This window comes from Bolinopsis microptera, chromosome 12 (assembly GCF_026151205.1).
Source record: "Bolinopsis microptera isolate Bmic1 chromosome 12, MBARI_Bmic_1.0, whole genome shotgun sequence".
Lineage (NCBI taxonomy): Eukaryota > Metazoa > Ctenophora > Tentaculata > Lobata > Bolinopsidae > Bolinopsis > Bolinopsis microptera.
In genome coordinates this window covers 12,626,431-12,643,536 of record NC_087083.1, presented here as the reverse complement: position 1 = coordinate 12,643,536, position 17,106 = coordinate 12,626,431, and the positions used below count along the sequence as shown (strand labels likewise).

General features: G+C 38.1%; 2 protein-coding genes across 2 annotated transcripts in view; both read right to left on the bottom strand.

Moving 5' to 3' along the window:
• The window catches only part of LOC134824344 (NAD(P) transhydrogenase, mitochondrial-like), a 1,149,555-nt gene that overhangs the window by 244,589 nt on the left and 887,860 nt on the right, over window positions 1-17,106 (bottom strand). The gene's annotated exons all lie outside the window — the stretch shown is intronic.
• On the bottom strand, window positions 2,700-9,425 carry LOC134823917 (potassium voltage-gated channel subfamily A member 10-like). The gene is made up of 9 exons (XM_063835514.1): window positions 9,301-9,425; window positions 8,869-9,044; window positions 8,156-8,216; window positions 7,808-7,880; window positions 7,552-7,660; window positions 7,159-7,294; window positions 5,424-5,592; window positions 5,065-5,211; window positions 2,700-2,831 (listed from the first exon to the last, which is right to left on the bottom strand). The coding sequence occupies exons 1-9, from the start codon at window positions 9,423-9,425 to the stop codon at window positions 2,700-2,702; spliced, it is 1,128 nt and encodes a 375-aa protein (XP_063691584.1).

Below are 17,106 nucleotides of genomic sequence, written 5' to 3'. Positions count from 1 at the left end.
ACTTTATGTTTCATCGTAATTCAAAGTTAGAAATCTCAACCATAGTTTGGTGTGTTACTTTGTTTGCACTCATAAATATCACTTTATAATACTATTGGAATACTTTTCATAAGAAAATACTAATCTCAGATTAACGTTACTGCCTCATTTTCCCGTGAAAAGCAGTATATCGTGGATGTTATGGTGTGTAATGGCTTTTGTCAAGATGCCTTAAAATAATTTTAATACTTAAACGATCCCCTGTTCCATTTTATCAAGGCTTGTTCGTTGCGATTCGCTTTCAACCAAGCGAGCTAATTTACTTTGTATCACGTTGCGACCCCCACACGATATTTTTTCTTGACAGTTTCACTATCGTCCTGACGGTACAGGGGGAGCCGCGCACTTCGTGCGCAGCGGGTCATACAACGTATGGCAAAATTTACTTTACAGTCGATTTTAGCAATTGTTCTAAAAGGGCCCCTGACAGTGGAAACCAACTTGAATTTATGACGGATGTTACTCGTCTAAATTTCTTCGAAGTAGCGCGCGCCGGGCTTGTCCATTAATAATGGCTTGTCCATTAATTGATTGACGATGTCAATCCGTCGATCAGATCGTTGCTCTGCGTGCAAAGCAGAGCAACGATCGACGACGAAGCAAGAATGCACTAGTTCGAAGCAAGAATGCTAGTTCGCGCGGCGCGTCGAAGCGGCGAAGTCCTCCAAGTCCATTAATGATGGACAAGCTTGAATCGATATATTTTCGAACGCAGATTCCGAATTTGGAGGACTTTGCCGCTTCGATGTTCGACGCGCCGCGCATGCTATCATTTTTACTTCAAATCGTTGCTTTGTTAATTCGCAAAGCAACAATCTCAGATCTAGATACATGATCTGAGGAAGGCCGAAATAAAAAACTGCTGCTCGCTGCATGCTAACTGCTTTTGACGGATGTTACTCGTCTAAATTTCTTCGAAGTAGCGCGCGCCGCTTTCTTCTCGAAATATTATGCACTAGCCCGATGGAAAGTGCTACAAAATAGCTCGCGCCGGGCCTCATCATTAACAATTGTCAAAAACTGCTCCTAATTATTTGCTGCTGAGTGATGCTCATGTCGCGCGCGCCATTTGCAATCAGCTTACAAAATTAATTGATATAGCTTACTAATTTTACAATCCCACAGCTTACTCACATAATAAAAATATGTAATCATTTATGATTTAAGCATTTATGATTTAAGCATTTATGATTTAAGCATTTATTGTCATACGTTGTATAACCCGCCGCGCACGAGTGCGCGGCTCCCCTGTAAAATCTCTACACTATACAATAGAGAAACGCGAACGCAAAACGACATTGGGGGCCACAACGTGATACAAAGCATTTACACAGCTAGCTAGTATAGCTATAGCACGGCCACGGTCGAAATTTTTAATCGCGACCCGAAATTGGTGAAATTCGTTTTATTTTATATTTGAAGACACGCGCGCAGCTAGCCATAAAACTATAAAAGTTGCTTTATTTTATAAAGTTTATTTACATTAAATTGGTAATGTTTATGGATTTCACATATAGATATATATACATATGACATACATATAACATAGCCATGCGTCTACGCGTACTGCGTGCACAGGAGGGGCAAAGTGAGCAGCATGGTGAGCTTATAATTGTTAATTGACGATGTCAATTCATCGCAGCTCGGCGAGGCACAGTAGCGCATCTCGCCGATCTAGCGATTCGGCGGAATGACAGGCTGAGCGCCGCACAGTAAGTCTTGCCCTTGGTAGGTTATAAACCTACAACCATATCGTGGCCGTGGCTTTCTTTATTAATAATGAAATCATGATGACATGATGAGGATATGAGAATGGTGATCACCTCGACACCTTATGTGTTATGAGACAAAAATCTAATCATTTGTTGCGGAATTATAATGTATAAGAACTTAGTTAGCTTAGATAAACACAAATTCACGAAAATCTCCATAATCTCTTTATTTCCATATTTTTCTGCAATGCAATAATTTAATTCTGCTCAATTTTTCATTAAAAATATAAATTCAATGTTTATAGGTAAACACCATTGACATTACGGCATAACATACAATTCTATCATATGTTTATTGAATTATTCATGATACTAGACTGAATAGTGAATATTGTACATCAACATGAACATGCATATTTCATATGTGACATTGTGACAGTATAAATATAATTATAACAACAAAGTCAAAAGTTATACGGTGTATTGATTCAATAAATTAATTTCAGCCTTTAAAACTGAAATCTATCACTCAGACTTCAGTCCCATTATATTAACAGTTTTACTACCATTAATATTATATCTAATCAGCTTCATTTCTATTTACCTTATTAATATTGGTCATTATTATCACGGACGTTATTTTTACGCTGAAGTCCGGTAATTATTTCCATTAATTTTAGTGTGTGTGTCCCTACATATGCATTATGCGTAGATATGATGTGTAGCCGATTACTATATTAGCTTATTAGTATACTAGGACAAATATAATCACTCCTCAGTCACATTCTAGAGTTCAGAAAAAGAGTAAAACATTTATTAAAAAATCACCAAAAGTTTTCAAAACGTTTTTGGAAATTTTTGGGCGGTCATGAGCGTGAATAATAATGTCTGTGAAAAATTTGGTCCGTGAAAAAGTTATCCGTGATGATTATGACCGATAAGGTAGTTTCACCCCATAACATCATCTTGTTCAACTTGACTGACTCCCTTTTCGTATTCCTCGCTGAATTTAGTTACTATAATCGTAGCGGGCAGAGCTATCAAAACCAATGCTAGAAACACTGCAATCGTTCCAACAATCTGAAAGGTTTGGTTATTAGTGAAATAGAGAAATATTGTAACACCGAAATAGTAAAATAGTGAAATAGTGAAGCAGTGAACTTTGTTGTATTTGTGAGACGAGGACATTGCTGTCAGCTGTGAGCGTGTACTTAAAGGACCAGTTAACTGAAAAATTTGTAGTCTCCAATTTGGCTAAGATTTAAATCAGCTGTGACAAACTGGTAAAGAATCGTATCGCCGAAAGAACCAACTCTCTAGCGTACGTGTAACGCGTGTTATTGCAATAATAAGCTGTGGCCTCGTGACGTCATAAAGTCCCTCAGTGCGCGCTTGCATAGCGTAATTTACATTACAAATGTTTATCATCGTCAATAAAACACGTGTAACTCACTCAAATTTTAGAATTATGACTATTACCCTAGTTCTCCAAAATCCTTATAGTTTTGGCTATCATTCTAACTAAAGGAATAGCTGATTGGATGTACAGTGCTCACGTCATGATTTAAAACAGTGATATAGGTTCTTGAACAGTGGCGGGTGAATGTACGCTTAGAAAGTTTCTGCTATTACAACTTATGTCATATGTGATAATTTTGGATTGTTTTCATTGCTTAATTACACAAGCAGCTAGGGAGACTGTACCGATTATTTTTCCCCAGTCCATGAAACTCTAACGAATTTAGAAAGGATCTAGATAAGTAGGAGTTTGTTCAATTCCGAGAGCAATTATATTTATAGCATAGCGAAATTTATAACTTTTATCCACATGTGTCAGCCAGTACAGGAGACAAGAAGTCTGGCTACTTTACGGCCGTTCCTCTGGGACCATTAGTAGAAGTAGCTTCTATCAGAACAGTGCCGTGGGAACAGAATTCCCGCCAAAATACCCGGTCTCGGGTCTACCAAATAATAATACTGATTGGAGTGTACGGTGTGCGGTGTGTTTTGAATTAGACTTACGGCTTACCTAGTTGTTATCCTAATTGCATTATCATCGGTACATAACATAAATAAACTACTGGTAAGTTTAAATACCAAGTGCAAACGTGTTCAGTCAATCGACCCTCTGAAAAACTATAGAATTTCCAAGACCCTATTATTCTCTGGCCGTATATTACGGCACGATCGATTGTTAGATGGCTAAACGACCAACGTTAATCTATACAATTCTAAAACTATGAGCTAGCACTTTAATCTAAAAATACACTTTTTATATTACTCCTGATTTTTACATTTCACGTAAAACATTGTCGCCACAGGTTGATCATGGACACTAACAGCTTGATTTGAGATAAATGACTTATGAGTTTCTCTAAAGTTAACTCTAAAGTTGTGTAGTCCAGTCATTTATGGACATTTATGGAAATGAACCTGCAAATGTTCAAATACTCACGAAACTTTGCACAGACCTTCCCGAAGGTATGAATAAACGATTTTCGTTTGGAGACATTTTTTTGACCGTGGAGAAAACCCAGGAGGGCCACGCCCATATTGACCCAATAACGTAACCGACCCCTTGCTTCTGAAGGTCGTAGAGACTTCAAAATAGGCTTAAACGAAGCCGCATATGCATGTTTATATGGGAGTTATTGAGCAACACATGGCCTAAAATCCTTACTTTTCGAGAAATTCGCCAAAAACCATTTTGGGCGTGGTGCTGAGCCCATTTTCGATAGGATCGTGATAGAGTCTTTAGACAGGGTGCAAAAGAACCGCAATTAGCATATTAATATATGACTTACGAACAAACATATGCCTTAAAGTGCTTACTTTTTCAGTTATTAGCGAAAAACTGATTTTCGGTTCCAGAAATCATGCAAAACTATGGGTATCTGGTAAATTGGGCTATGAAGGCCCTAAAGGTTTTTGAATGCGTGCAAATTGTGCAGAATGGCCATGTTTATATACAACTTATGAAGCAACATGTACCCTAAATTACTTACTTTTCGAGTTATTCAGGGAAAAACATTGTATTATGTCCATTTTCTACCTGTAAAATACAGTCTCACGAGCTCTTCTGCGCGCGCAAGGGACTTTATGACGTCATCGCCAAAATAATACAAACGCTATTTACACGCGTTAGAGAGCAGTTAGAGATTTAGGAATTTCGACTCGTTGCTTAGTTTGCTATTTGTCACAATCTGTCAAAATATGAGGATAACTTTTTTTTCAGTTAACTGGTCCTTTAAGCTACCTATCAATATGATACACAATATCAATAATAAGAACCACTTAAAGTTTACAACTCTACCTTGCCAGGGAATGTTTCAGGTACCATATCTCCGTACCCAACAGTAGTGATAGTGATAACAGCCCACCAGCAGGAGTTGGGGATACTATTGAACTTACATCTCATACTCATCTCTCTACCTTGTCTACTGCAAGCTTCTGCTACTTCCTGAATGTATCATTTCGTTAAGTTTTTATTATACCTTCCCTGATAACTGTGTTGTAACAACACAGTTATCAGGGAAGGTATAACATAAAAGCTTAACAACACTGTTGTTAAAGAATGAAATGTATAATCAAGTTTTCCTGTGCAGTTTATATTTATTTCAAATGTTTTTCAAGTACAATTGTAGTCGTGATAAAAGCTGAGAATGAACTAACATGACTGTATTCAACGTAGTACATGACGGATCCAAGCAACAGAGCCGAGAGAGAAACCATTGCTGCGAGTAACAGCAACTCTTTCGTAGTCCTGGAGAGTGCTCTGACCAGGACTAGAAGGGCCTCACATCTTCTTACTAGTTTAAACACTCGCGTTACTCGGAATATCCTGCATATCTTGTTGTGTTTTTAGAAAGATTCCACGAAAATTGTAGGAATTCATGTTTGAAGTTGAAAAATTGACCATCAACGTTTATGACCTACTAACTCACTGACTCACTGACTCACTGACTTACTAACTCACTGACTCACTGGCTCACTGACTCACTGGCTTACTAACTCACTGACTCACTGGCTCACTGACTCACTGGCTCACTGGCTCCCTGACTCACTGACTCACTGGCTCACTGACTCACTGACTCACTGACTCACTGACTCACTGACTCACTGACTTACTGACTCACTGACTCACTGACTCACTGACCCACTGGCTCACTGACTCACTGGCTTACTAACTCACTGACTCACTGACTCACTGGCTCACTGACTCACTGACTCACTGACTCACTGACTCACTGACTCACTGACTCACTGACTCACTGACTCACTTACTCACTGACTCACTGACTCACTTACTCACCGACTCACCGACTCACCGACTCACTGACTCACTGACTCACTGACTCACTGACTCACTGACTAACTAACTCACTGGCTCACTGACTCACTGACTTACTGACTCACTGACTTACTATTTCACTGGCTCACTGACTCACTGACTCACTGGCTCACTGACTCACTGACTCACTGACTCACTGACTCACTGACTCACTGACTCACTGACTTATTGACTTACACACTGGATGACTAGTGACTGACTTACTCTTAGGACAGTGTATAATTCACTGGAATTTTCATGACTTCTTTGATGCTCTATAGTCGATGCGACGTTCGTCTTAGACATGGCAACCATAACAATTTCCAAATAAAAGGGAATGACCGAGAGTAAGTCAAACCAAGGTAGGTATAATTTGAAGAACCTGAAAAATGTTAAATATTTCTTACCCTGAACTGTAATTTTTAAGAAAGTCTTCGCAATTTTGAAAACTTGACACCTTTGTGATTTCATTTTCAACATTGCAATATCCACAAAAACAAATCTTTGTATTTAATCTACGTATTTAATCTTCGTATTTAATCTACGTTTCAAATTCACCAGTACCATATATCAAAACATACCCTAAAGTCACCAGTACCAAAACATATCCAAATTCGAGGATGAGCGATGACTCTCAAAACAAACCCTAAAGTCGAGGGATGAGCGATGACTCTCAAAACATACTCTTATGTCACCAGTTCCAAAACATACCCTAAAGTCGAGGGATGAGTGATGACTCTCAAAACATACCCTAAAGTCGAGGGATGAGCGATGGATCTCAAAACATACCATAAAGTCGAGGGATGAGTGATGACTCTCAAAACATACCCTAAAGTCGAGGGATGAGCGATGATTCTCAAAACATACCATAAAGTCGAGGGATGAGCGATGACTCTCAAAACATACTCTAAAGTTACCAGTATCAAAACATACCCTAAAGTCGAGGGATGAGCGATAACTCTCAAAACATACCCTAAAGTCGAGGGATGAGCGATGACTCTCAAAACATACTCTAAAGTTACCAGTATCAAAACATACCCTAAAGTCGAGGGATGAGCGATGACTCTCAAAACATACCCTAAAGTCGAGGGATGAGCGATGATTCTCAAAACGTAGTCGAAGGTAAAGTAACCCATTATCACAGAGTTAGCTGCGAACGCGAACTTATGGGCTTCTTGTCCATTCTCCGCGAAATATTTCTTGTAGGTCGGTTCTGGTTAATGTTATTTCTTGAGAATTAGGCATCATATCATGCTGTTTACGATTCATAATAAAATCAAGTTTTCATTTAAGTAAGAATACACATCTAAGCGAAATAAATAGAAGAAAAAAGTGATGGAAACGACTACTGACTTCTTTTTATGGTATTACCTACATGAGAATGCAGAAATGATACCTTGTCAAAAGTCTGGCCGTATAATAACTATTCAAATAATCCACATTGCTGAGGTTTAAAGATATAGCATGTACCTGATTCGATGATAAGCATGATGACTGATAAGCCGATAAGTAGACAGTCTACCCACGCTAACACATTCGCAGAGGAGGACGAATTGGCAAAGTTCAGCAAATTATACAACTGAAACACAAGGAAATTTTATATCTAGATCGCAGAAATATATTTTGTCAAATGTAAGAAAGGGTTATGATTTTTCATGGCCCGATACTCCTGTAAACTAAAATGGTAGTTTTGGTTTTTTGTGTTCCATTTTATATGTACGGGTACCTTCTCTCGCTGACTTGGATCTACTGATTTTATCGCTTTAAGACTAAACCCATCACTGCTGTTAGCAGGCAACCTAAGGAAATACGGCTATTTTATATCACGAAAATAAGGATACAAAAATAAGGATACGCGTCGAATGTCGATGGCAAGCAGTAACATTCAATTGCAACGTGCTTCACAATCATTTTATGTGATGAAAAATTTTGATGTGGTTACAATATGTAAAAATGTAACACGTCTGTAATCGTTAAAACATACCACAGTGATACAGAATATTAAAATATACATTCTAGTTAATATAGGCGAAATGTTGAAATAAATATGAAAGACACACTACACCTGTAAAACTCTAATTCTCTTCTAATCACTACTGGATCTTCTATCGCATGGGATGGGTATCTGAATACACCTGACACATTATTAGGTAGTTAATAAACCAAACCATGATTATTGTCAATAACTGATTGTTGCGAACAACTATAAAATCAATTCGTAATAGCGTAGCACTTAAGGCAATTCAGTAGTGTGGCATAACACGTGCGTTAACCGTGCCTTAAGTGACCGTGTCTCAACCGTGCCTTATGTAACCCTTGTTCCCTAGCCGAGCCTTAACCGTGCCTTAGTTAACCACTTGTATGTTTATATGTTATATTTCCCCAACCGTGCCTTAACCGTGCGTTAACCGTGCGTTAACCGTGCCTTAGGCTTAAGAACCGTGCCTTATGTAACCCTTGTGCCTTAACCGTGCCTTAACCGTGCCTTAACTGTGCCTTAACCGTGCGTTAACCGTGTTATGCCACACTACTGAATTGCCGCACTTAAATATTGAGACAAACCAAGCGACAATAACACTAACAGAGCCTAACATTAATATCGTCTGGATGATATACTACTCCTCTTAAGCATGAATCAACTTGTTATTGTAGGTAAGCGGACCGAAGTCCGAATCCCTAACGGATAAAATCACTAACGTTTAATAACTGCCTGTTGGGTTAGTGCCAGGGTTAGAGGTGGGGTTATAGTGTCAAACTTTACCTCCTCAAAACAAAACATTCAAATACCTTTCAACTGATAGAACTGTTGGACAGATACAAAGAACTCTCTGTTCCTATCAAAGTAGTAAGCGTTGAGGTCATCCCTCCAGAACGTGTTCTTGTCTGAGGATCCTAGAAGGGTGTCGGGAAACATGTTTAGGTTTTCTGTTCTGATTAGGAACACTCGCCCGGATACGTTGAACCTGAACATTTTCCTGTGAAATTCACGAACATCTATCTTTGTAACTCCGAACTAGTGTTGGATATTGACCAGTTGGTTTTGGCCCAAAAACCTCAACCTGACGAACTAACACAAAAATTCCGACAAGTATTAATAGAGGAGTATCAAGTATCCCGCAGCAGAAGCAGCAGTATGTGCAGACACCAAGGTATTATAACACTACTTGAGAAAGGAAACTTCCCCTATAATGAATACCAACCTGACAATTATTCACTGACCGTGTAAAGTCCCGCACTCTGATCTTGTTTTCATCTAGATGATCACGGGACACTTTTACAGTGTTCAAGACAAAAGTTGACCGTCCAGGGGTTGCTGATTTGTTTAATCCAGCAGTGAATGCCATGAAGTTCTGCCGAACGATTTATAAACTTTGAATTATACTTTACTACACGTATTTAAGACCGTAGACTCGATTTAGAGCGGGCCGGCAAATCAAAATACTCATAAAAATCATTGATTTTTGATTGGTGAGCTAATTATTGAAAATTTATAAAAAACCACCAATTCTAAATCGGTGCACTATGTCTATAGGGTTTCAGAAACATAAATGTTGACAATAGAGTTTATAGTTATACCTTACATAATTGCTGCCGAATTAATTAAGTTTCTATTCGTTATACTCAATCCGAAAGAATATCCTAATCAAGTTATAGCTTAAATTTGAAATGAATTGAAACCAAATTGATCCCATATTTTTTTGGCTAATATCACATTTATTGCCGTTTGATTTTGATCGTCCAAATACAGGGGTGTAGGAATGATTTTCTTCATGGGGGGGCCAAATTCAAAATATTTTTTGGCGCTTCGCGCCACACCCTAAATTTTTTGGCACTTCGCGCCAAATCCTGAATTTCGAGGGTAAGGGCAAAAGGAAATTGCAGCATGTGCGGTATCGCGATTTTTCACGTTTGCCGCGACAAATCGCGATTTTTCAGATTCTGGCCTCACGACAAATCGCGATTTTTTTCAGTTCTCCGCGTCAAATTGCGCATTTTCCTTTAAATCTACGGACCAAATTCTCGTTTTCTATAATTAGTATATGAAACCAATAAGTATCGCATCCACAACCTTCCGAATGTAGGCACGGACTTCAAAAAACCGAAAACAGAAAAATATATTTTCGGCTCAGAATGATCAAGGTAGCATGAAACATGAACTAAGTAAAGTAATTTCCAGAAAAACTTTGAAAAACTTTGACTTAGAAAATTTTCGGTCCGAGTCATTCTCGATACGTACCTCTGAAAGCAGAGCTCCCGCTTCCGAGCTCGTATTGCGAAGGGGAGGCTTGCCTTCCGAGATCGCATTACAAAGGCCAAAGGGGAACCCTCGAGTACAAAATCATATATCGAACTTCGAAAACCGAAAAAAATATTTTTGGCTCATAATGATCAGGGTAGCATGAAACATGAACAAAAGTAGTTTCCAGAAAAACTTTGAAAAATTTTGACTTAGAAAATTTTCGGTCCGAGTCATTCTCGATACGTACCTCTGAAAGCAGAGCTCCCGCTTCCGAGCTCGTATTGCGAAGGGGAGGCCTGCCTTCCGAGATCGCATTACAAAGGCCAAAGGGGAACCCTCGAGTACAAAATCATATATCGAACTTCGAAAACCGAAAAAAATATTTTTGGCTCATAATGATCAGGGTAGCATGAAACATGAACAAAAGTAGTTTCCAGAAAAACTTTGAAAAATTTTGACTTAGAAAATTTTCGGTCCGAGTCATTCTCGATACGTACCTCTGAAAGCAGAGCTCCCGCTTCCGAGCTCGTATTGCGAAGGGGAGGCCTGCCTTGGCCTTCCGAGATCGCATAACAAAGGGGAACCCTCGAGTCCAAAATCATACATCGAACTTCGAAAACCAAAAAAAATATTTTTGGCTCATAATGATCAGGGTAGCATGAAACATGAACAAAAGTAGTTTTCAGAAAAACTTTGAAAAATGTTGACTTAGAAAATTTTTGACTAAATAAATTTTCGGGGAAAAAATTTTGTTTCCCAAAAATTTGTAGAAACCTAAATTTAAAAGTTGGCCCTTTTTGGCCCCTTGCCCAGATTTCATGGGGGGGCGATGGCCCCCCCCCTGCCCCCCCGCTTCCTACACCCCTGTCCAAATATCAACGTATACTCGATCATGACAAATTCCGAATCAATCAAATTTGTAGGTAAGCAAATTTCAGAAGAGACTGCATTGCAGCCAAACATTGCCGCCATGTCAAACGCAAAAATAATAAGTGCAGTGACATGATTTTTCAAAGGAATTGGTTTAGTATATTATTTCACGTAATCGTAATGTGATTAGTACTACTACTAGTAGACGTTGAGTTGTTATGTCACTCTTCCTGTCTGCTAGACGAGCCGAGAAAGCATTTTTAGGTGTTCTGCCATGCAGTGGTAAATAGTTGTATTGCAATGCGCTGCTATTTGGTTTGCTACTTACATTGAGTATTTAGTTAACTAAGTGAGCACCTATTATAGTCCGAATTTCCAAAACACCCTCCGGCCTCCTCCGGTCCCGGACGTCCGGATTTTCCAGCAGCTTTTAATTATAGAAATGAAAACAATTTATTAGATTCTTTGGTATAAAAAATGCAGGTAGTGTATACTATTAACCCATTAGGGACGATAGGGTCGTTTTTATGACCCACCTTTTCTAGACGAAAAACCAAATTACTAAACGCTATAACGAATCTATAGCATATGGACACGTTCATTGAAGTTTGAGGATATTGGTAAATTTCTAAAATAGCGTTTTCGACGATAGTGGCTTAATTTTAGCATCTATTAATCTAGCGTGTTCATAAGTTCTGAACATTAGCCACGTGACCCATACTCCCATATGCACTGCTCAGAAATAAAATGTATTGCTTTTAGGCACTATAATGTAAAAAATGTCACATTTTTGTGACATTGTTTACCATAGCTGCCCAATTATCATTCCTTGGTCTGAAATATAGTAGATTAGGTCAATCTAACAATTATGATACAACATTGGTTAAAGGGCACGGATCGAACAGCTTTAAGGCAATATTTCGTAAACTTTGTCACACTCAGAATACGAGACCTCTTTTTACTGTGAGGTGTCCTCAAAACCCTTTCAACTCATTATTTGATGGTTCTTCTGCCAATCATAGCCCTAAAATATGTTGTTTTGAAAAGTTAGCTAATACATGCACTTGGTTATTGGGAAATGATGTAAATTCTGTCACATTATATGGAATTTGAAATTCTGGGTGAATTTCCGAAATCATTTATATCTGATTTTGGTTTGGAAGGCGGGAAAACTCTATATAAGGACGATACACGGATACAGTTGATTCAAGTATAGGGCAGTTGATGTAAACATCGTCACAAAATGATACGACATCGTAAATAGGTTACATTTTGCGGGGAAAATCTATATAAGGACGATACACGGATACAGTTTATTCAAGTATAGGGCAGTTGTTGTAAACATCGTCACAAAATGATACGACATCGTAAATAGGTTACATTTTGCGGGAAAACTCTATATAAGGACGATACACGGATACAGTTGATTCAAGTATAGGGCAGTTTATGTAAACATCGTCACAAAATGATACGGCATCGTAAATAAGTTAAATTTTGCGGGAAAACTCTATATTAGGACGATACACGGGTACAGTTGATTCAAGTATAGGGCAGTTGATGTACACATCGTCACGAAATGATAAGACATCATAAATAGGTTAAATTTGGAAACAATGATTATAGAATGAAATAGTCTGTGATTAACATATTACATACATTATAAAATGGGCCGGGGTTTTTATATTTCCTGTGTCTCTGTATTAATCATTTCGGACTGTAATTAGGACTGTTCGCGTGAAAGAAATTCTATCTAAATTTTACAATGACGTACTCATATGTGACGAAATTTACATTTCTTGACCCTATTTTGAAGAACCATACCTCGGTTAGAATTCAGGAATTATTGGTTGGTTATTGTTTAGCAAAATAGAATTCAAGTTTAACAATGCTGAGTTTAATTTTACTAAGTTACTGAAATGTGACGAAATTTACTTTTCCTGCCCCAACAGTATAATTTCAATGTGATGAAAAATTGGCATGGGTTTCTATATTTCCTGTATAAATCCATTCTAACTATAATAAGGACTATTGATATGAAAGAAAATCTATCTAAATTTTAAAATGACGTATGTGACGAAATTTACATTTCTTGCCCCTATTTTGAAGAACCATACCTCGGTTAAAATTCAATTTTCTTCCAGGAATTATTGGTTGGTTATTGTTCAGCAAATTAGAACTCAAGTTTAACAATGCTGAGTTTAATTTTACTAAGTTACTGAAATGTGACGAAATTTACTTTTCCTGCCCCAACAGTATAATTTCAATGTGATGAAAAATGGGCATGGGTTTCTATATTTCCTGTATAAATCCATTCTAACTATAATAAGGACTATTGATATGAAAGAAAATCTATCTAAATTTTAAAATGACGTATGTGACGAAATTTACATTTCTTGCCCCTATTTTAAAGAACCATGCCTCAGTTAAAATTCAATTTTCTTCCAGGAATTATTGGTTGGTTTTTTTTAAGCAAATCAAAACCCAAGTTTAACAATGCTGAGTTTGATATCACTAATTTACTGAAATGTGACGAAATTTACTTTTCCTGCCCCAACAGTATAATTTCAATGTGATGAAAAATGGGCATGGGTTTCTATATTTCCTGTATAAATCCATTCTAGCTATAATAAGGGCAGTTGATATGAAAGAAAATCTATCTAACTAATGCTATGGCTGTGACGAAATTTACATTTCTTGCCCCTATTTTGAAGAATCATACCTCAATTAGTATATAATAATGTTACTTTATCACCATCACTATGTCGATAAATTAGTTATTTTGCTAACACGGAGCAAATAAAGTTATAATATTTTTTTTGTGACGAAATTTACAAATTTTTACCCTGTTCAGGTGTTGAAATTTTGCCAATGTTAACATATCACTGCCATATAATAATTTATGTGATCGGCGTATGGTTGAAATATTGTTAATTGATCCATAGTACGTAATATAGGGTGTTTAAGTTGGTATACTAATATTTACTCGATTTCACACATGTTGAGATATCATACAAATTTATGTGACTAAATTTACCTATTTCTGCCTTTTGTATTTGTATTTGCCTATAACAATGAAATATGTGAACAATTCCAAACACATTCAGCTCACAAAATAATGCTAGACTATTCGGCATTTCTTGTCAGGATGTCATAAACATCCGTCATATAAATTTCTTAAATGTGTGACGGAGTTTACATGGTGCTACCATTTAACGAAAAAAGTCGCTAAATATGTAGATAATAGTCATATGCAACTATCCTATAAATTTGAAATTCGAAAATTTGGTCAAACACGGCAACAAGGGGTCCATATAAACTCTGTCACATTTTTATAGTGTGACAAAGTTTACAACTCACTGCCGGCCGCATTTAAGCGATATCTTATCGTCTGATAAAGATATCGTTATGCGACAAAGTTTATCTAGAGGATGAAACGATTATCCTAACCATTGAGGGTTTATATAGTTTTATAGTGTGACACATTTTACATCATCGTGCCATTTAGTAGGGTCACTAATATTTACCAATATCCTCAAACTTCAATGAACGTGTCCATATATGCTCAAAATTTATTGGGCTTCATTATATGTAGCCCAATAAATTTTGAGCATATATGCTATAGATTCGTTATAGCGTTTAGTAATTTGGTTTTTCGTCTAGAAAAGGTGGGTCATAAAAACGACCCTATCGTCCCTAATGGGTTAATATACTATATATTTGTATCAGTTTTTAATATTGTTGCAATTGCCAATTTTCGCTTTACTATTAAATTGTAAATGAATTTCTGGACGTCAAAACCACCCCTTCCTGAATTACAAAATACCCCCCCCCCCCCCCCCCCCCCCTTTATATTTTTATATGCCGGACGTCCTAAGTAGGTGGCCCCTTATTTTTATGGCTGCACGACTTCCAGACCCCTCGGCTGCACGACGTCCAGGCCCCCTCTATTATTAGGGGTCAGATCATATGACGTATAATTAGTGATGTGACGTATAATTAGTGATGTGATCCACCAACTACGATTAACAGAACATGTGAACTCTACCCTACATCTAGCCCAGTTTTACCCCTTACTTTTGATTTAAATTAACAAGTCAATACACATTTTTCGTAGGATAATTAATCAAATTTATTGAATACTGAATACTGAATACCCAAGGTAAGTCTTCTCGAAATAATTAACTATAGACATTAGCTTAGGAAAGTTTGTCTGTATATAGTACGTTATTTCATAGAATACTTCCTCAACATCAGCCACTGGAACGAAAGCAAGAAACACAACAATTCTCTGGTAAACAGTTTATCTGCAAAATAAATCTTCTTAAAATTTTTCTGGATGTTCTTTTGAACAGCTTGACAGAGGTGGAAGAAGCTTGACAGAGGTGGAAGAAGCAATTGCTAACATCCCACCCTGGCAAACTCTTCAAAAAAGCATTCATCACTGCTTTCTCAAAATCTATTAAAATAGTACCAGTGTCTACAGGAATGGTCAAAATAGTGCTTAATAACATCTAAAACAAATTCATAAGTGTCCCCTTTCTTGTCACCACTTAAAATATAAACCAAAGGAACACATTTGTTGTCTACAACTGATTGGATGGTGTAAGACTGAGGAAAGATCTTCGGTGATACATAGAAAGTGCCGTCTGCGATCCAGTTTGAGTGCTCCGATAGAGTCTCCGTGTTCCTGCTCGTAGCGACAAAGGGTTCATCTCTTCTGGTGGAGGTACAAGTAGGAGGAAGGGTAAAGTCCTCTGAGGTAGTAGCCTCTTGGTGTTGGGAGGATCCTGATGCTACAGCTCTGGAACGTTGTATCACTCTGGCCAAGGACATGATGTCGGGAAGAGTCTGGTTCACTGCAGGAGAGGTCTCTACCAGGGCTTCGGAGATGAGGTTCTGCGTCGCCGAAAGAGGTTGGTCTGCAGCTTTCCGTTTTAGGGACACTAGGACTTCTCTTCGCTCAGAAGCTGCGAGGTCTGCTTCGTGAGTTTTCTGACTTAATGTAAGGAGTCTGACAGGGTGAGATAACACCAATAGGGACACTTCGTAGGAGGAGTGTGCTTGCAGCACCGCCAGGCAGACTTGAGGGCTGAATCCTTGTCCTTCTTCCGGGAGTAGATGTATCCATCAGAGTCGAGTAGCTTTTGACATCCTGTCCGACCAGAGATGAATTTGGAGAAGGTAGGCATGTTGATAGAATGCGATACTATTGTCTATCATCTTCCCGTATATATACCTAAGAACACTTGATCGGCTCACTCCCGTTGCATGCCTTTGGCACGTACGTCTCACATCCCTAGATACGAGAACCCCCCTTTAGCAAGAGCTCCCGTCCCTTATGTGATATACGAGTCGAGCGGTCAAATCTTAAAGATCATGTTTACTTCTTAATGAACTGCTATGATGTACATGTGAACTCTACCCAGTATCTAGCCCATTTCTAGGTCAGTTAAATCCTACTGATGGATCACATCACTAATTATACGTCACTAATTAGTGATATGATCTGATCTCCCGGGCCTCCCTTTCTTGTTTCAATTATTGTCCTTCTAGTTCTGGTCACAGCTGATCTGTGAGGGGCCGTGCTAGCCTACTAGCGCTAGGCCGGCTAGTAGGCTGCGCGCGCGCGTGGATAATACATAACGGTGCGCAAAAAGAGTGGTATTTTCCTCGTTACAAATGTACCGCGGATTACGCAAACCAAATATTATTTTGGACCACAGGAGGACTTTTCACCAATCTGTCCCAAATTAAGGGTCAAAAATGAAGTGTTTTGAGCAAAAACTTACAATTATTTTTTCTGCAAAACAAAAATGAAATGATTCAAACTTTCCAGATAGTAAGATGAGTATGGGAGGGACACACTGTGAAATTCTGGATGAATGTGCCAAATTTGAGATAGTTTCTTGTGTTTG

Bases quoted from the DNA above. Each gene is read 5' to 3' on its own strand.
- LOC134823917 (XM_063835514.1), bottom strand. From the start codon at position 9,425: ATGGCATTCACTGCTGGATTAAACAAATCAGCAACCCCTGGACGGTCA. The intron at 8,217-8,868 runs GTATTTGAATGT...ATAATGTGTCAG, and splicing joins ACAGTTCTATCAGTTGAAAG to GTGTATTCAGATACCCATCC. The intron at 2,832-5,064 runs GTAGAGTTGTAA...CAAACCTTTCAG, and splicing joins CTGAAACATTCCCTGGCAAG to ATTGTTGGAACGATTGCAGT.